The sequence below is a fragment of the Eptatretus burgeri genome, chromosome 8 (assembly GCF_056783735.1).
Source record: "Eptatretus burgeri isolate ZD-2024b chromosome 8, Ebu_testis_v1, whole genome shotgun sequence".
NCBI lineage: Eukaryota > Metazoa > Chordata > Myxini > Myxiniformes > Myxinidae > Eptatretus > Eptatretus burgeri.
This window is the reverse complement of record NC_140968.1, coordinates 83,030,278-83,051,800: the sequence shown is the minus strand read 5'-3', so window position 1 is coordinate 83,051,800 and position 21,523 is coordinate 83,030,278. Positions and strand designations below refer to the sequence as shown.

The 21,523-nt window shown below is 45.5% G+C and overlaps 1 protein-coding gene across 1 annotated transcript in view; it reads left to right on the top strand.

The window, feature by feature from the left end:
* The window catches only part of LOC147022171 (epithelial sodium channel subunit gamma-like), a 64,393-nt gene that overhangs the window by 17,806 nt on the left and 25,064 nt on the right, over nt 1-21,523 (top strand). Inside the window, 2 exon segments of the mRNA XM_085892826.1 lie at nt 8,501-8,664; nt 11,607-11,705. Of these exon segments, the coding sequence (XP_085748952.1) occupies nt 8,501-8,664; nt 11,607-11,705 (263 nt within the window).

Below are 21,523 nucleotides of genomic sequence, written 5' to 3'. Positions count from 1 at the left end.
GTAGACCATTAATTTTCTTTTGATCTTGTTTGGCCTTATTAGGTGAGCCTGGTGTTGGCTTCGTGGTTAGAGGGGATGGCTTGGGATCCTAGGGTCCTGAGTTCGAGTTCTGTTTTTTCCACTGAATTAACACCAAGGGGTTGACTCAGCCTGCCATCCTTCCGAGGTCGGCGAAATGAGTACCAGTGTACTGGTCCTGGTGTATGCCCCGATTAGAATAGGTGTACCATTTCCCTGTGTTTCCTAAGAGGCGACGCCAGGGTTGGCGTCAAGAAGGGCATCTGGTCATTAAAAAAAACATTGCCTCAAGAAGGGAATCATGATTGCATGGAGCCCACAAAAAAGCTAACTCCTGCTCAGCAGGGAAAAATGGCTATAAAAAGTTTATTTATTAATTTTTTTGGCCTTATTGTGTACCTATTACTTTCTTCCTACACCAATTTCCAACCTTGATGCAGATCTTGCCCCACCTCTTTCCATATTTGCCATGGGCCCACTGGGTAAAACTCCATGTCCAGGATTTCGGTTACTCACTCCATGTCCAGGGTGACCTTAATCCACTTTTCCTGCCTTTTCTAACACCCTGCCCCACTCCACCCAATCAAGATCTTTCATACCTTCAAAGTGTCCACTCACCAGCACTTGTCTAATCCTATGCCATGTTTGTTTTTTAAAATTTTATTCTTCATGTTTTCCAGTTGACTGTTTGATCGACTGTCCCCACAAATCATTGTCTTAAGCACAACATGGAACCTTGATGTTTGGGCTGTTAGAAACCATTAAAAAAGGAATTTATCTTTGACTTCCACCTTCATATGCAGCACAGGGCTGCAGGGTAGCATCATTGGCTGAGGGTGTCGTTGTGCCACTGATGTAATGCCCTCTGCTGGTTAGAGCATGAATTTGGCCATGGTGCTGGCGATAGCTTGCCTAATTTTCATGAAAGACATCATGCGATCTTTAACGTCCACCAGTGAATGCTGGCAGATGGGACAACTGTTTGAAGTCCATCCGAGGGACGGCACACACAATGATCAATCACTTTGCCTGTGAAACAGCGGATTGACAGTTTATAGCTGGGTTGGCATTCGAACCCAGGTGAGACAGCTTTGAGACAAGTGCACATACCTCAAAGCCAACCTCTCAGCCCCTTTGAGGACTGTTTAAATACGTCCGTTGAATATCTGAACTATGAAGTGACTGATTATATTCTTAAAATTCCAATAGTCAGGTCAGGTCAGGTGTGGTAGCATGTGCTGGAGCAGCGCGTTGCTGCATCCACTTTCTGCCGGTACGCCAGGGGCCTCTGTCTGGCCATCCCTCAGGCAGATGCCTGGCCCATCCCCATCTCCTTGAGATGCTGATCAACCCACTGCAACCACAAGGCATTTGGTCGGTCCTTTGGTCTCCTCCACTCATGAGGCTCCCTCACTGAGAGAATATGGGGAGCAGGATCAGCATCAGCAAAACGAGCCACATGTCCATACAGCTGCAGCTAAAGCACACGTACGATGTAGGTAACGAATCTCCTATGGGTCTCTCTCAGCAACCACTCATTGGACAAATTCAGGGATAGCCAAGGATTCTCCGAAGGCACCTGGTACGAAAGGAATGAATCCATCCATCTCACATCCGTCCAAGCCTCACATCGGAAGAGCAAGACTGAAAGCACCAAGGACCTGAAGACTTGGACTTTCGTCCTCCCACACAGGTCCCGGCAGCACCACATCCATTATCCAGTGAATCCATGACTCCCCAGGCCCGACACAGACGTCTGCTGACCTCTGGCTCGCAGCGAGTGAAGACATGAATATCACTGCCAAGGTGAGTGAATCTCTCCTTGACCTCAAGACCCTCACCACAAACAGGTACAGACAAGATAGCAGCATCCAAGATGTCAATGAAAGCCTGGATCTTAGTTTTGACCCAGGAAACCTGTAATCCCAGCAACTCCGACTCCTCATTCTGCACCTTGAGAGCCCCCAACAGGATATCCAAGGTCGCCACAAAGATGACTGCATCATCTGCGAAATCAAGGTCAGAGATCTTGACACTCCTAAACAATGTACCACAACTTGATCTCTCTGACATCCTCCCCAGAATCCAGTGCATACAATTGGTAAAAAGTGTGGGGGCCAGTACACACCCCCTGACAAACTCCAGTAACAACTGGAAATAAGTTGGAGATGGTGTCACCACATCTCACAGCACTCTCAGTACCCGAGTATAGTTGAGACATCAGATTGATTAGTTTTGGTGGCACTCCACGATGACCAAGAATCCTCCAGAGGGCATCCCGATTCACTGTATCAAATGCTTTGCAGAGATCAACATAGGCTGCAAGCAGCCCCTGCTGAAATTCTCGACTGCGTTCGGTGAGGATCCGAAGAGCAAGGATACGGTCAATTGTTGACCTCTTTGGTGTAAAGCCTGACTTCTGGACACCGGTGCTCAAGCAGATGGTGGTGAACCCTATCAATAATTATTCGAGGAAAGACCTTGCCCATCACTGAGAGCAGCGTCACTCCTCGGTGATGGGTTAATGATGATGATGTTATTACAGTCCTGTAATGATGTAATAATGATGTTATAACAGATGATGTTATTACAGTCCTGGTGATCACCCTTCCCTTTCCAGAGAGGGACAACATGGCCCTTCTTCAAGTCAATTGGGATGGTGCTTGTGTTCCAGCAGAGCACAAAACTGCATGCAACGACATGAGTGCAGCATTTCCACCAACCTTGAGAAGTTCAGCATGGATGCCACAGATCCCTGGAGCTTTATGCCATTTCAGCCGGTTCACCGCAGCCTGTGTTTCCACAAACTACCAGTTGATTGGAGGGTCAGCAACAGTTATTTTAACACCCCTGACATCCAACTCAACAGCTGGTGGGTCAGCCTGGTACAACCGCTCAAGATAACCGGCCCAGCAGGCCTTGACATCGGACTCCTCTGTCAAGAGCCTACCACTCTCCGCTCAAACTGCAGTACACTGAGGGATAGGCTTTTTGGAATGCAATGCGTGAATTCTCCTGTAAGCAGGACGAGACTCACCTGACCACAGATTATGTTCTACCCCCTCACAGATTCCTTGCACATAGGCCTCCTTGTCCATTCTTAGTGCGCACATTGTTTTACACCTAAGCTCCCTGAACAGCTCAGCTCTGCCATTCAGCCTGGCCCTGCGACTCTGGTCCATCGTATCCAGTGTCCCTTGAGAGACAAAAGTCTTCTTCGCCCGACGGGGAGTTCCATGACATCTACCAGCAGCATCAAGGACGGTGGTTTTGAAGGAAATCCACAACTATTCTGGATCCCCCAAACACACAGACCTCCCAAGTCTTCACTCAGCCTGTTCGCAAACTCCTCAGCTACCCTCTCATCCTTGAGGTTGCCAACATCCAGCCTACGGCTGGGATGGGGCATTCTCCTGGATTTAAGCTGCAACTTAAGAGTTGCTACAACAATCTGTAATTGGTATTGCGAAACTGAGCACTCCGGTAGACCCTGCAGTTCTGGATCATCCTCCAGCGACCATCATCGAGCACATGGTCAATCTCCTTCGCCACACTACTAGCACTGGATACCAAGTCCAACGATGAGCCTGTGGGTGCTGAAACCATGAACCAGCTACCCAAAGTCCATGACTTCTTGCAAAGTCAAGAAACTTAGTGCTATTCTGGTTCACAGTTCCAAACCCATGGGGACCAACACTTGTCTCATAACCATCCCTATCAGTGTCAGCCGATGCATTGAAATTCCCCAAGACTACAAGAGTATTTCGCCTGGGGCACCGGTTAACCACAGACTCTAGTGAGGCATAGAATGCGTCCTTCACGGTGAGATCACTCGCCTCAGTCGGAGCATAAACAGAGACCATGGAAATGACACCCAAGGAGTGACGAATCCTTAGTCTCATAATACCCTTGTTGACCGGTGTTTCCTCAATTATCATTGGAATCAGCTTATTGGACGCAGTTACAGGCACTCCTTGGGCATGGTAACCATCAGAGCGATCAGACCACTAGTAGGTGTAACCACCCACCGTGATCTCTCCACTATCCGGTCTCCGAACCTCAGAGAGAGCTGCAATACCGATGTTGAAATGCTTGAGCTCAGATGATAACAAAAACAGGTGATCATCCTCTCTTGGGGATAGGATATTCCAGGCACATACCTGAAGGGACCACCTCAGGTTTACTCTCGGAGACTGCCGTCTGGTGGACAACACCTCAGCACCACTCAGACACACACCACCACAATCTGACCCAGGAAATTTACCCCATGCTTTTCCTCCTCTCATCAAGGAATGGGGGTGTTCGAAGGCTTTGCCTCAATCCTGTCATCCGGTGAGCTGGCCTCTGATGGGTCGCAGCACAGGAGGTACTCCCATGGAGTGGCTTTTCAGTTCTCTTTATATTTGTAGGTTTTGTAGAATGAAGCGTTTTACGGTGGCGGGAGTACAATTCCTGCCACCAACATCCTAAAAATAATAATTTATAAAAAAAACAACCCAATTGCAGGAGGACGTCCACAGACTGTTGGGCACTGGATATGGATTTTTATTGCCTCACAAGGAGCTCTGCCCTTTGACAGGTTTTGTTTTTAATCCTGCTGGGTGTTCATATCCATACACCCTCCTCACCAGTAAACCTGGTGGGGAGACCATTTAGTCACTGCCTCCCCGACCAACATGCAACAGTGAATGACCACATGTGCACACATACGTATTTTTTAATGGGACTATCTCTTGTGTCGAGGTGTTGGCTTGTTTGGTGCTCCCCTCTGATGTTTGTGTATTTGTGTGTTTTTTTTTTGTCTGTTTTAGTCTGGGTTGATATCCCAAATACTCTGATGGTTTATCAATTGTCGATGTATATTCTTGCAAATCATATAAAAGTAGAGTGACGTCCCCTTGCCCTATATGCTGTCTATGTAGAAGCTTGTCCACGACCCTTAGTCTAAATCTATATCTATATCCAGCAGTTCACACATCTGGTACTCAGGTACTCATGCGCAGTAAAAAAACAAACACTAAATGCATACTTCAAACATGTTCAGAAAGCTCAAAAGCGTACCAGCACAACAGAGGCTTTTGATAGAAAGTTTTCTCATCTGGTGTCGATAAGATTCTTCTGTGATAATTTGATATACTGCAATTTCAAAACTTAAGTGTAGAAAATTGAATTTATGAATTATAAGTTGTATTTTTAACTTGTAACTTGTAAGATTTAAAAGAAAATAGAACATGCAAGTGAAGAGGAAGAAGAGAAGGCTCAAGAGTGTCCAGAACGAAAAAAAACAGAGAGGTTTGAGAGTGTCTCGTCTGGAGTAGACGTTATGAAAGAGCACTTACAGAGGACTAAGATGCATACTAAGCTGATAGGCATTTGGGAAAGCAGATGAGCATGCTCGTAGCTGACAATTTTTTTCCCATGAGTACCAAAGAATTTCTGCTGGTACTCATTGGAGAACCTCATTGAAAAAATTGTGTGAACTCCCGTCTATATTTATCTGTATTACATATTTAACTCGAAGGACACTCGGTAGAGCGCATACCTCAGCCGCGTAATGCCTGATCCATGAGAACATATCGGGCCCAATACATTTTTGAAATATCATTCTGTATTTCGTTTTTGGCCCCATCTCTCAATGGTGAAGAATCAGTGAAAAAATTATCAGATTCAGATCTGGATCTTCACAAAAATCGAATCAGTTCGTCCTTGTCACACACCCAACCTGCCCACGAAATTTCATCCCGATCCGTCCACAACTTTTTCATGTTGACCCATGAAGAAAAAATATTCAGGGAAGGGTATAATCGTTCATTACACTTTGTCTTCTTTGATTACTACAAAAAAAGATGAATCATATTTTATTTCATTATTCTTGTACTCATTTGGTAGTGCAGCATTACGGTCCAACATTTTATGACAATTGTAGTTATAGGAGGTGCTACCAACTATTATCTGCATACTGCTGTGTAATTAATTATAATCCACGATCCTTAACATCCAAATTATTATGTTTTTTATTTTTTTTACCACGATACACATTTGTACTTAATTAGTTTGTTGTCAATTATGTTTTCAGGGATTGAATCCTGATGAAGAGCGGTGCCGAGCTGATGATCCAGATAGTTGCAAAATCTGTGTGTGTGTGTGTGTGTGTGTGTGTGTGTGTGTGTGTGTGTGTGTGTGTGTGTGTGTGTGTGTGTGTGTGTGTGTGTGTGTGTGTTTGATTTGCATCCCTACCAGAATCGTCTGACATTGCGGTGACGCTGGTGAAAAGCGGTAGGATGGGGGCATTCCACCATCAAATTACCCCTCAATCTGGCTATGGTAGATAAAGCGATGTGCAATGTGTAATGTGAAAAATGATTCCGGACGAGGTATGCTACTCAAACGCTGCAACTTGATCATATGGGACAAATGTGCAACATCACTCAAGCAGGCATTCGAGGCACTTGACCGAACTCTCCAAGATATTCGACAAATCAGTTCACTCATGGGCAGAGTGACAGTTCTTCTTACCGGTGATTTCAGACAAACTTTGCGCAAAATTCTGTGGGGTACTAGAGCCTATCAAGTCAGTGTGAGTCTAAAATCGTCAGTGCTGTGGCTATATGTTGAAAAAGAAAAACGACCCTCCATACCAATATGCATGTGCACTAACAATATCAGAGTGCACATCAGTTCGGCACTCTTCTGCTCGACATTGGTGATGGTAAAATCGAGCCTGATACCGGTGACCGCCTCATCCCCCTTCACGAAAATCTGGCTGCAGTGGTGAGTTCCGACAACGATTTTATAAACATTATGTTTCCTAATTTTTTTAGCTCACTTAGAAATGGTTCTGGGGGAACTTATAGAATGGCGCGTCGTCTTTTGGTCCGTCCATCCCCATCCATCCAAAAACACTTGTAACTTCTCTGAAACTACACACACAATTCCGATGAAACTTGATCACAAACTTCATCACCTGTGATGCACCAAAGTTTGTTCATGGCATTAAAAAAAGGGGTTGGGGTCTGAGGGGGTTTACTGAGGGGGTTTACGAAGGGAGTTTACGGAGGGAGGGTTGCCCCCCAAAATATGTATTTGCTTTCTTCCCCAACACACACACACAATTTTGATGAAACTTGATCACAACCTTCATCACCCGTGATGTACCAAAGTTTGTTCATGCTATTTTTTTAAAATTAGGAGTTTAAGGAGGTTTACAGTGGGGGGGGGGGCATGGATTTGCTTCCCAAATAGGTATTTGCTATGACATTGATTCATTGGTACATTTTGATTCTGTCCATTCTGTTCTGACTTTTGAACATTTTGATTCTGTTCTGATTCTGTCCCATGTTGATTTCCTCCTCGGTATCATTATTCTTTCAAGTGAGCGCCCAGAAGTATTGCTCCTATTTTTGACAAAATTATGGAGACACTGATTGGTTGTCACAACAACACAATACTAGCACAACAACAGCACCACAGAACGAATTCGTTCATAGACTGAATGAACGACCGGCTATTGGAACTATTGGAACATGTGCACAGTGAAGAAGTCACCTTTAAATCCATTGACACTGTTCTAGACATGGATAAAATCATTAACTACCTTGTAGTCGGGACACCAATCATGCTTCTTTGCAATCTGGAGTCCCCAGAATTGCGCAACGGAACTCGGCTGATGTATTGGCTGATCTTGGAACTCGGCTGATCGTGCGACAGCTGATGAAAAATCTCACAGAAGCTACTATCTCCATCAGAGAGTTCTCAGAAGATAATGTGTTGATTTCCCAATTTCCCACTCATTTCCAGTGACTGTCCGTTTATATTCAAGTGGTTCCAATTCCCAGTATCTCTGTCATTCATCTTGTCGATAAACAAGGCACAAGGACAAACTTTGCACCAAGCAGGACTCCATCTAGCCCAACCATGTGTTTCACATGGCCAGCTTTATGTCGGATGCTCCAGATTTGGGACTGGAACGAGATTGTTCACTTTTGCATGTGATGGACGAACCACCAATGTAATATACCCAGAAGTTCTCACATAAAATAAGCCTGATTCAGTCATTGAGTCACAAAGCCTACAATCTCCGATCCGTCGAAGACGGCTATCCTGCTCATCACTATATAAAATTATTTTGATGAAAAATAGGAAACAATTTGTTTTATTTGTTCAACAATTTTTCTGCTAATTTGCTATGATTATAATTAAATATGAATCTTGTGAATTAAACCTCAGAAGAAATACTCAATCCAACCCAGATGAAAAGCCGAAAGGTTGCCTCTTATTTACAACGCTTCCTTCGATGTTTGTGTTCTCGTCGTGAATTTGTGTTTGATGTCTCGTTGTATGGTAAAGGTTAAAATTATGTCAAATAATTTAATTGTCATAATCTTTTTGATTGGGTAGCAAGGCGATTGTCTTAATGTGATGATGATAATAATGGAATTTATATAGGTTGATCATTTGGCTCAGTTATTACTTGCACCGCCAGGTCTGCAGCTAATTTTGCACACGGAGCAGCAGGACTACATCCCATTCTTCGCTGGCACAGCTGGTACACGCATTGCGATTCACAGCAAGTACACAAAGTCGTTCATCGAGGATGTCGGCATCAACTTACAACCTGCAACGGAAACCCTGTTGGGATTGTCAGTTGTAAGTTAACTGTTTGTTGTTTGTGTGCATGCAGGATATACAGATAATGTCAAAAATATCAATATTTGGACCACAAAGGTACATGGGCTGTACAACGTACAAGCAAAGTATATGGTTGCCAGGTGTACGTGACCGGCACGTGGAATACGCAAATCTCTTCCCGGCAGTCCCCTCATGTATATAAGAGAGCTGCAACTTGAGTCTAGTATTTAGTCTACATGCTGAATCCAAGTGAAATATGCATTGAATAAGTGGAAAGATGATAAATATTGGCAAATAAGTAAGGGAAGGTGGGTAGATAGGAAAGATGGAGTGTGGAGAAATGCAGAGAAAAGGGAAAGGAAATGGGAGTATGATGAGGACGGGAGGGATGGGCATCCATTGGGTGCATGGGTTGTGTGGTGGGGAATTATCCCATTTTTTTGACATAATTATGTGGCCCTATTTTTTATTACTTTTGTCAACAAAATTGTATGTAGTGCAGGGAATCTCTTTATAAGCTGTGATGATTGTGCATGAACCCTTCCTGCTCAGGCAATCAAGTGGCACAGTTTCTGTAGGTCACAGTCAGATTCCAGGACTTACAGCAACTGGCCCACAAACAAATCAGAGCAGTAATGCATTCCCAATCTGAGATTCCCAATCTCAGAACAGTATATGATTATGTTGATGGAGAGAAAAGTGCCATTAAAAAGGAACTACAAAGTTATCACATTTTGTTACAGCTGTCAGGCTGGCCCAGTTGCCTGGTCCGAATCCTGATGAGCCACTGTCAAAGTGGTCACGTAGGTCCACCAGGTTTGATGCTCCAAGCAGGGTTGCAGGCCTGTTTGCCATGCTACCGCACTTCAGTGGAACATCTGAGCTGGCTAAGCGACGTGCTTGCACTCCTTCATGCCCGGCACTCGAATGGTGGTACGAGCAGTTACCACGCCGGACACGGAGTAGTTTGCGAATGAATACTAATCGTCTGCATTCAAACTCACTTAATCACTCAACAGACAATATATTACCAAAGCGGATTTTGCGATCAGGGCAACTCAAATCGCTCATAGAGACCAAGTGAGTTCACGTGCATGTTTACTAAGTAAACAGGGAGGGAGAACAAGGAAAACAAAAGCACTTATTTGCACAGTTTATTGACAAAGATAAGCTCCCCGGGTATTGGACAAATGGAAAGTCCTTAGGCCTAAGTCACATTTGCTCTACGGTGAGGATACGGCGGCCGTACGCCCTCTGAATTGACAGAAACGTGTGGCGGCCACAGAGTTTCTGCGGTGGCCTCAGGGTGGCTCTATGCCATTTGGCTATATTTTACAGGCCGTAAGGTTGCCGTGGAATTATAATGCGGAGTTATAACTTTTTTCATTTCTACGTTCGCCGTAGCAATTCGACAAGCCGAAAAAAAAACTGGTGAAAAAAAAAATAACCCCACTCGTTACCGTCCGTCTGGCTGCACATTCGCCTTAGGGCCCCCCTGTGGTCCCCCTGTGGTCGCCTTGCGGGCACATTGAGGCTACCTTGTGTCTGCCTTGAAAATTCTATGGCCGCCCCAGGAACGCCCTAAGGTCACCGTGCGACATCAAATCAAAGACCGTACGGCACCCCCATGTTTTCGGTCTCCACTATTTATAAATATGCCGTGCGGCTCCCCGAAAAATAAAAACATATGTGACTGCTACATTGTGTGACCGTGGAAATACTGTGGCCGCCCTATAATTGCTAGTGGCCGTAGATTTTGGAGACCCCACGGCCGCCATGGCAAATGTGACTTAGGCCTTCGTTATTTACTCCTGAAGGCCTCAGGCACACCACAGAAGAAGGACCAGGGAGAATTAGGACAAGATGAGGAATACCGTTGCTGCATTCGACGGAGCACAGAGCAGTCCCCGAGGGAGGAACATATGGCATGGCATGGTAGTACGTAAGTAGGCACGGTCCAGAGTCCAAGATGTGGGAGCACAAGCCAGTTGTGGCAGGTTGTGGTGGCCCCTGTTTGGGGAGGGGGGTGAGGAACACTCAGCGGCAGGGCATGTCTGCCATGCTGACTGTGTGCTAATGCAAAACGAGCAGCCTCCCACACCAAAGTCCAAGGTATAACTCCTGCCAGCCCCCAGTTGTCTGCACCTTTATCCCCTCAGGTTGTTCTCTGCCCCTATAATATTGCACTACTCCATCCACCCTACGCTGATTAGCGATTCTGGTGCCAATACAGGCATGCTGCACCCTTTAAACTTCATGCAACTTCTACGAACATGACCCTTTGTGCTAAATCCGCAACTTCACACCAAAACGTATGCCCACGGTCTGGTCTTTCCCCAAAAAGGCACATGTAAGACAGATTACAGAGGGATAAACATTACAAAAAGTTTTCAGCAAGAAGCAATTTTCGACACGAACATGCAGGGAAGGGAGATGGCTACTTTCTGTACGAATCATGACGCATTTCCTAATATGGTCATTTTGTTACATGCTTACGCTAAGCATGTACTATGGAAATGACTATCATTATGCTACACAATGTTAACCCCTAGAAGGCATTACTGCAACACTGAATGCATAAAACATTGTAAATCACACCAACAGGAGCAAAAAGATGAGCATTGTTATGCACTTATCTGTCATTTAACAAAGTTTGGAAAGGGGATGAGCAACACTTGGAATTCTCATTCTCACTTGAGCATCATGGTGGATACTTACTGTCTTTGTGCAATGACATTGTAACATTGCAAGCCTTTTGAGTGTCGTCCTACGAGGCTTTGACATTAATGATCCTAAAACAAAATGACGTGAGAGACCACATTCTTAAAATTAATTGCATACCATGACCTCATTGAAGAGGGTTACAGGTGCAGCTCACAGAAATCCATTGCACAAGATGACCAAGCGAGGCAAGTTCCTTGTTTAAGTTCAGATTCCCTGTCTGTGTGTTTCTCTCTTAGAGTGAAATTCAAAAATTGGGAGTTCCTTACAGTGATTGCACTGAGGATGGTTCAGATGTTCCAATTGAGAATCTCTATTATAGTTCATATTCACTGCAGGTAAGTTGGTTCATTGTTGATCTTTTTTTGTATGTAATGAATTATAGTGTAGCAGCATAGCAAACCTGTTGTGCATTTTGTAATACAAGTGTACTGTACTGAAGTGGGAGATGCTTAGCAGGCAGACACGAGCGGAAGGACAGTCGAGCCGAGCTGTGTTGTACAAATGTGAGCGCGGGCGTACTCTGCCCGGCGGCTCCCCTTTATTCCGTATTCGGCACACTCACGAGCCGGGCGACTCCAGTATTACTACGACGCCTCAGACGGTGCGCACACCCTATATCCCTTGCAGATACGATAACCACCACGACCACTCCTCCAATCATCACGCCCATCATGCATCATCATCATGCCCCTCCCCGTGGGCCCGCAGACTACACCACACTCCTCCCTCCTAAAAGTATGATTATTAAATGACCACCAATATAAGAAGCATTATAAGGACTTCGGTATAACAATCATGAAAATAAAATGAAAAATAGCGAAGTATAATAGCACACCACATCATATAATGTGTCGATGCGAGCGAGTGGAGCAGCAAAATGAGAAGCACAGCAGCACTACGCAGCAAAAACGCCCCCAGGCAGCCCATGCTGACATGCCCCTCCCCAAGGTCGTGACGACCTTTCGAGCCAACCTCCCCCGGCCCCATCAAACGCCTCTGGCCCACTCCCCCCAGGCAGACCCGACGTAGATAAACATCCCGAGGCCGGCAGCCCGCTGTCTGGAAGCCGTGGCGCCAGCCCTGATCGACCTTGGCCGGGGGCGCTGAACAGCACCGCTGGCTGCATGCATCTAATGCGCCAAAACAACTCATGCACCACAATCAGTTGAGACGCCAACGCCCGTCCCAACGGCCTTGAGCGAACACAGAGAGTTGCGCTCGCAATCAGAGGTGGGGGTAACGCCGACCAGGGCACCAGTCTTGGTTCCGAGTCGATCTCCGAGACCCACACGGCAGCTAGACGGGAGCAACTCCATTTAACCCACACTGCAATCATAGGCTCGTTATAAATCACTACGAACATTATTCGAAGTATTGCAAACTCATTTTTCCGTACAGCGCGCTTTTTTGATAAAATCCCAGCACATGACAAAGCAATTACCTGCGGCCCGGGACAATGGACGGCCAACCCAACCTTTTTATTCGCCACCACCGCTCCTGAAGCCCCCACATCACATTGATCATAATACAACTCCCATTGACTGATCTCCGCCACATCCACTTTTACACGAGAACTGCTGGCATTTATTTCAACAACGTTAAACTGCATCACTAGAGCAAGGAAAAACACATATGCCATGAACAACAACCCACAACCCACATCACGAGTCCGTTTCTTGGTTGCCGACTTGATGTTGCGACTCGCGACTCCCTCTAACGCCACGGGCTCACCGCCACCTGTTGAAGCTGCCTGAACAACACCGATGCGCATTGCCTCACGAACCCTGCCGAAGCGCGGGAACTCATCGCGAACGAAGCGCGGGAACTCATCGCGAGAGCTGATATGGCTCTCGCCGCTCCTGGAGCGCACATCATCGCCGCAGGCAGCAACGAACGGTGGCTCCCGCTGCATCGACGCGGCCCCCGCCGCCAGAGCCTCGCCCTCGGTACTCGACGAAGGTCTCGAAGAGAGCACTGGCACATCTGGAGGCACGAACCGGAACCCGTTCCGACCCAAAAGGGTCCGGCTCGCCGGGTCCGGCTCCTGCTCCGGCTCGCCGGCATCGTCATGCCCCGGCTGCAGGCTGATCTCCAGGTCACTGGGGTCCTGCTGCGGTGCCCCTTCGCTCCCGGTGCGACCGTGCTGCGGTGCGCGCCCTCGTCCCGCACCGCTAGGTGCGCGAGCACCCTGCGGCACTTGAGCCATCGCGTGGACTCCGGGCTGCGCGACCTGCGGCACTTGCGCGGTCACCGCGTGGCCCTCGGGATTAGCCGCCATGCTCCAGCTGGAGCTACTCATTACGTCTTGGCCAGCAATGGCGCGGACATCCGTGAGTGTCTGCTCGACAGATGAAGCAGTTGCGACCGCCGAGTCGAATGTGATGTCGGTCAACCGTAGGATGGCTGCTCGCAGACCAGAAATAAAACGATCTCTGAACCGTGCCGGACGCTCCTCCGACGTGAATTCGCACGGCACAGCCGAATGCGATGCGCGGCCAGCACGAGTGGACTCAATTCGACACCCGATCCGTGCCTCGCTCACTCCCCCCCCCCCCTGCCACTGATCTTGTCATCTCCGGATCAATTGCAAGCAGGTTTCGACCCGGGACGGAAGGATCGCCTCGCACACCGCCATCTATGACCGTAACAATGGGCAATGACCCTCGGCCCACACACCGTAGACGACCTCGAGAGCTCAGACCGCCGTCCGAGTGATTGCATTGCCACGCTCGCCCACGACCCGCGCCGCAGACCGTGCACATGGCCGTGCGTGCCTGGCCCATCGGGATGACCCCGAGACCATCTGCTGTGCCCCGACTATCGAGACCTCGGACATTCTCCAGAGCTTGCGCGACGTCCAACGCCGCGTTCGAGCCGAAACGCGTATCCTCGACAAAACGAACAGGAAAATGAACCAAACGAACGAACGTTGCCCACTCGACGTGGCCGAAGTCGATTCCGACGAAGGCGGGCACGCGTACGTTTGCCGTGCACCGACTCTCTGCCATGTACGCGCCGGCGAGACCTTTGGCTCCGTAGCTTGGAACCGCACGGGTCATTTGCCGCCCTTACACACGCCGATCCGCAGATCCTCGTTCGCCAACTGTACTGTACTGAAGTGGGAGATGCTTAGCAGGCAGACACGAGCAGAAGGACAGTCGAGCCAAGCTGTGTTGTACAAATGCGAGCACGGGCGTACTCTGCCCGGCGGCTCCCCTTTATTCCGTATTCGGCACACTCACGAGCCGGGCGACTCCAGTATTACTACGATGCCTCAGACGGCGCGCACACCCTATATCCCTTGCAGATACGATAACCACCACGACCACTCCTCCAAACATCACGCCCATCATGCATCATCATCATGCCCCTCCCCGTGGGCCCGCAGACTACACCACAACAAGCACCAAATTTGGCACAAATGTACATTTATATGTTGCGAACATTTTTTTAGATATTCGGCCACTTGAAATTCTCTCTTTATGTCCGCCATGTTGGATTTCAAAATGGCTGCCACTTGAAATCTACATTTGCTATTATCTCTGGACGTAATGCAGCTATTGACTTGATTCTGGTATCTAAATGTATGTTTTTGGGGGCAAGGAATCCAATGGTACCATTTTCAACTTAATATTATCTATCACAGTCTGTTATATAATTTTATTTGGAAATTATCTCGGCAAATATTGGATTCAACACAATACTATGAAAAGAATGTCTTAGTTCTGTAAATGTCTTAGGTATAATACTGACATGCTAAATGGTCTAGTATTTGAGGCTAGGTGTGCTGGTATCTGAGGCTAGGTATATACCGGTTCTGAAGATACGTGTACATAAATAGTGTCATGTTAACAAGTTCAGCATTGCCACAAGTACATGTATGTTGTTGACTCATCATCATGTGCAGTCCCCTTCACACACACAGAGGGCTGTGCACTGAAGGGCAGCCTTTTTGCACTTGCAGCGCCTCACACACCCTTTCTTACACTTGCAAGAAACCAGCTCAATGCAGCTGTGAGCTGCCTCAGTTAGCCTGGTCCAGTAAGGTGTGTACTGTCCTTCTCCAGTCCTTGACCAACCCCAGTTGGTTGGTGGAGGGAGCTCTGGTGCTGGCAGCAGTATCTGACCCCACACATGTCCACCTTGATACACTGCCCTCTTGACGTGTTCCTCCAGAGCTGCCTTCGTTGGAGGGATGAGCTGCACATTGTTCTTCCTTGCGAAGAGTTTCCTCCTGGCCTTGTCAATGTCTGTGCATTTGCTGTTTCGATCATACAACAAGATCACGAACCTCTCGATGATGCGCATTGCATCGTCTGGTATGTCATGAGGTGCAGAGGATAGCAGCAGCAGCGCCTCAGTGAGTTCTGGCAGTACCGTCCAGACTGCCAACGCAGTCTTCTTGCCATGTCTATGAAAACTAGACACAGTGTCACATCCAGTTAGAGCGTGGAACATTGGCAGTGCACGAGCCTTCTCTCGTCCCAATCCAGCTGCTATTTCGTGTGCTGCTAGGTATCGGAAACTCTGGCCTGTTCCGAATGCCAGCCACAGTTTGTCTTCTGGTTGCAACTCCTGTGCCAGGGACACTGCCAGCACCACAACATCGGTGTCTGCAGTCCGGATGAGTATTGCATGGGGTCCATGCTGGACTGCGTGAGATGCATGCAGCAACATCCGACTGTCAGCTTCTTCATGGTTACATGGGGCGAGTGAGGTCAGATCTGGCAGTAGTGGCTTGCTGAGCACTGCCTCTCCATCAGTAATGACGAGTTGCTTGTCCTCCTGGTCAAACCATTCCATGAGAGCTGCTGAGAGGAACCTGAACAGCTCAGTCTTGTTGCTGTCCACTCGTAGGAAGTTCTGCCAGTTTCCTGGTATGGCTGCGGCAAGGTGTTTCCGCACACCTTGTCCCTGCTTTGCACGTGTACTACCTTTCAGTGAATCAGCAAGGTAAGTATCCCAGACCAGATCCAGGCGTGACACTGTTTGCAGCTTCGTGGACATATATGGGATGAAGATTTGTTGTGCATACTCTTCAAAAGTCTTTGATGCAGCCGGCTTCATTATCTGGACGATGGCTGCTCCATCAAGCACAATACAGGTCGTGACAGGAGTCTGTCTTTGCGTCGGAGACTTCTTCCAAGCATGTGAGGAGATCACTCTTGGTACCAGTGCAGAGGCTTCCACCATCAGACAATGCAGGAGGACATGCCTGATTCTCGTGACAAAAGAACTCCTCAAGGTTTCCATCCCTCGTCTGGCAGCCAGCCAACAGCCTTCGTGTTAAATTCAGAACATGTCAAAACTGTCAGTGTGGAATACACACTTCACTCAAAATACTACTTTATATAAAACATTTCTAATTTAAAGCCTTATAGTAAGAATTTCAGATAAACCCCAAAAAAGTAAGACCAGGTTGGCTATTAGACAACCTGCCTCTGTCGTGCCCACCAGACAAGTGGTTTTAGCCAGCACACATGTGTATCAGGTAAGCTTGTGCTGAGTACATCATACCTGAACAACTCAGTGAGGCAGAACACAGCAGTGCACACCAGAGTGACCCCTTCAGTGCATAAACCAATTAACCTGTCCACTGCAGGGCATATAGAAATGAAGTTATTTTCTGCATATAATAATAATATAAGTTCAGTTCTATATAACAATTTCTGTTATCACCACTACCACTACAACTACCACTACTACAAGCTTTGTCTGGAATTTTGTGGACTAACAGACATACAGACAAGCTGGGATCAAAACATTACCTCCTTCCACCATTGAGTGTAGAGGTAAACATCATGGAAATTATATCATGCCCTAGATTTAATTCATGCTTACCCGTGTATTTGCTTCACTGGTTCACAAGGTCTTTTGCATGCATGTAATTCAGACTCTTGTCTTCATTGCTGACCACACAATGTTGTCTAGCTGAGCCCAGATTGTATGTAATTAACTCATTTATGTGGAGTCACAAGGTGATTTAAACACAGCCACACACAAAGAACACAGTTGATGTGGGTCAACACACATGCAGCCTCTCTACTCTTTTATTTGGGTCAGGGCTGTGATTAAAGACATGTAGTGGAGTCATGTTTGTAAACATTGTTAAAGACATGCTACAGTGCATTGCTAAGGAAACAAGACAGATGGAAGCCTATACAAGAAATTTCTGTACTCTAGAAACACAAAAGATGGCTTAAATGGTCTAGGAAAAGGGGATTATGCATGTTTGGTATTTATTGACAATATTAATGTAATGTTACATAAAGTATGCATATGAAAAACACAAATGAATGGGTCAATTTGTTTACTAATGGGATATGAATTTATATTTTAGACTGCCAGTATATATGAGCTTGTCTGAGTTGTTACTAGTGATTTAGTATAGTTTTTTTTTTATTTATATTTACAGAACTAAGACATTCTTTTCAAAGTATTGTGTTGAATCCAATATTTGCCGAGATAATTTCCAAATAAAATTATAAAACAGACTGTGATAGATAATATTAAGTTGAAAATGGTACCATTGGATTCCTTGCCCCCAAAAACATACATTTAGATACCAGAATCAAGTCAATAGCTGCATTACGTCCAGAGATAATAGCAAATGTAGATTTCAAGTGGCGGCCATTTTGAAATCCAATGTGGCGGACATAAAGAGAGAATTTCAAGTGGCCCCATATCTGAAAATGTTCGCAACATATTAATGTACATTTGTGCCAAATTTGGTGTTTGTATCACAAAATGCACAATTCTTTTGAATATTTGGGCTAAGCCGCCCCACTATTACTTCAATATTGTGATTGATTTCTTTATTTTCAGTGGCCTTCCTGTTTTATTACCGTTAATAGCCACGGGGCCATGTGTTTATCATGTGTGCAGGGGTGAGGGTCAGGTGAGTTTAAATTGAATTGGCATTGAGAAGAGAAACAAAGGAGAGTAGAATAGAGAAGGGTAGGGGAGTAGGGAGATAAAGTGAGGGATGTTTAATAATATGTTCCCTTCCAAGAAACTTCGACACAGGAGGAGGCTTTTAGGCCCATGAAAGCCTGAGCTATAATTACCAATCTATGGTTGTTTGGCTGTGCTCTCTCCTTTTTTAAATGCTGAGAGTCAAGGAAGCGGCACATACCATTTTTAAAGTTTTTGTTATGACTCGGCCGGGATTCGAATCACTGACCCCCCCCCCCTCCAAACTCACACCGGACGCTCTAACCCAAGGGTCCTCAAAAGGTGGACTGCAAGCATCATCAGTCTGGACCATGGAGCTAATCCTCTGGTGTTTAACTATTCAGACCAACTTGATAAATGATAAATGCAGGAGGTGATTAACATGGGTTTAATGCAAAATATTTTCTCTTGTCATAACTTGTTTCCATTTATTATGAAAAGTAGCCTTGATGGATTGATTTTAGTTGATTTGTTTGATATTTTCATTGTGATATTGCTTATTAATTTTTGACTCTTTTTTGGGGGGGTTTCTGCATTGGACTAATTTCAAATATTTTATGTTATTGATTTGATTTAATACTATACTCATTCATCCATTTCATATTGGTAAGTACATGCCCCCTCTTTATCTAGGTAGCCAATCACAATTGGTGAAACAGGTCTTTCGTACCGACTGCATTTCCTAAACATGCCACCCTGTAAAGCTACATTTATCGAAATTTGGAATTTTTTTATTAACCCTTTCACAGCTATTTGCTTCATACAATGCCTGGTGTTGCAAACTGATATTGGCATCATTCGATGTCATCGTATTGTGCACCTATTTTTCAAATATTTTTGCCACGCAAATTACTCCACCTCCCTCCTCTATCCTCCACCAGCCTCGCTCGTCTCGGTCAGTACCCATCTTATCCCGATGGGTGGTAGATGTAGTTCTACAAATCTAAGCTCTCTGTGACCTTGGTGAACTGCAATGGGCATGAAATTAATCCGACATATTGTATGCCTATTATTTCAAATATTTTCGGCATGCACATACCCCGTCTACCTCCTCCCCATCTCCACCACCCATAGCTGTGTTCCTCAGGCTTCATCTAGTCACAAAGGAGGACAGACCTGCGTCTGCATTTCTTTATCTCTCCATGTAGGCCAGATGGTGAGGTGATGTGCTGACTGTAGGGTACTGTTGTCTTATCAATTTTATTCAGTTGTTGATTTAATACTAATGCTAAATGACCCTAATTGCCCGAGAGAAGAACCTTATCGGGTATGGGAAGAAATCAGATAAACGTTTATACAATAACATTTTTATAGGGTGGCATCAACAGAATATCGCTTTTAGTTGCTTAAAATGTCTTTGGTTGCGTGGCCCGTGAGGAGCTAGGAAATTTTGGTTGTGGCCCATGATCAAAACTATTTGGGAACCCCTGCCCAAACCATTAAGCCATCGAGGCTGGTCTTGAAGAGGGTTACAAGAAGAGAAAAGGGGTTAAATAGAATGAAGATTTATGGGTGGAGTTTAGTATCAAAAATCTGCTGTATTTCCATGGGTAATTAATTAAAAGATGGCTCCTCATCCCTCAAAACGCCTGGAAGAGCTGCACAAAAATTTGTTCAACTCAAACTGTATTTGGGCAGTTCCCATCTTCATCACTATAATCACTCGAGAGTTCATGGAACATGTTACCCATGCATTGTTCAGGTACATACTTGAATTCAAATAAAATAACAATTTTAAAGATGGTTAAAAAAAATAATTCTTGAAGTTAAGTACGATTGAAGCAGTTTTATACATCACCCTTGTACACCACCCAATTTAACATGTCCACGTACTGCGAAACGGAAGGGTTTTAAAAGTGCAAGGAAGGCAATTTGTGTTCTACAGTGTTCAAGTACATAATTTAATTTAGATTAAATTAAGATTTTAAAAGTCATATAAATAAATTAATTCTGGAATTTACCACCTTTGATGCAGTGTATTACACCTGGAACTTTACATTGCACTGAAATGTAATGTAAACTTTACGCAAAAATTTACATTGCACTGAAAAATATATATTTGCTGAGCAGAGTGAGGGGAAGATTTTTTTTTTTTTTGGTGGGTGTTTCTTTTTGTCATATCTTCTAAAGACTATTCCAAATATAGACAAAGAACACTAATGCACTCGAAAATATGTACTTCAATGAAAAAACTTTTGCCTATTATTTATATATAGTTTAAGACATGAAAAAAACGATTGCTTTTGACGGGAGGATTGGGAGTTTAGGAGGTGCGTGCCGGTTGCGCTGCCCCCAGGATCCGCCCCTCCTATCTAACACGTAACACTAGTTATTCCTGCCTGTTGTATGTGTACTTTATGACATCCTTAAAAACAGTACATTTCCTATTTGTAGTGATTTTCAATTTTGTTTGACTGCCAGGCAGACAGAGTAAAAAACCCCAAAAATCTCACTTTTCCCGATCATACGTGCGCAGAGAGAACTCCAGAGACAAAGTACTATTAAACGGCAGATTTGTTTTCCAATTCATGTTCCGATTTGTGTGCAAAATATAACGTTCGATTTAAATAAGTTGTCCCTCGATCATAAACTGGAATTTACAGACAGACAGATGAACAGGCTTGAACTAATTGCTTAACCCCACTTTCCACCTCACATGCGTGGAGTAATGACCAATGACTCAATCCATCTATCCATTGGGCCATACTCTGTGGGGAGCGTCGGTGCTGCCTAAGCAGTCTCCTTTGCTATTGGACACAATCCTGGACGGGTCGTCACTCCAACACAGGATACCAGCAAGCTGGCACTCATTTTTACTGACCTCGGAAGGATGATAGGCAGAGTCAACCCCATCTGGTATTAATTCAACAGCTGAGTGGGATCCCAAGCCCACCACCCTAACTGTTAAGCCAACACTAGGCATAATTAACAATCACATTGTTGTTATTATTACCATCTTTGATTTGCTCTGCCAGCATTTTGACAAAGGTGAAACATTGGATGCACACGATTTGTACAAGGAAGAGTACATTGAATGATATAGCTTGCTGACCCAAAAGTAGTCTCATCTTTGGATTGTTCTTTTCTATGTAATTGGATCCATCTTGAATTGCTGCATGGTGCGGTGCTAGCAATAGGCGTCTTCTTCAGGAAAGCTTTTAACCTGACTAAAGATCTTGTGATCACGTGACCATGTCTT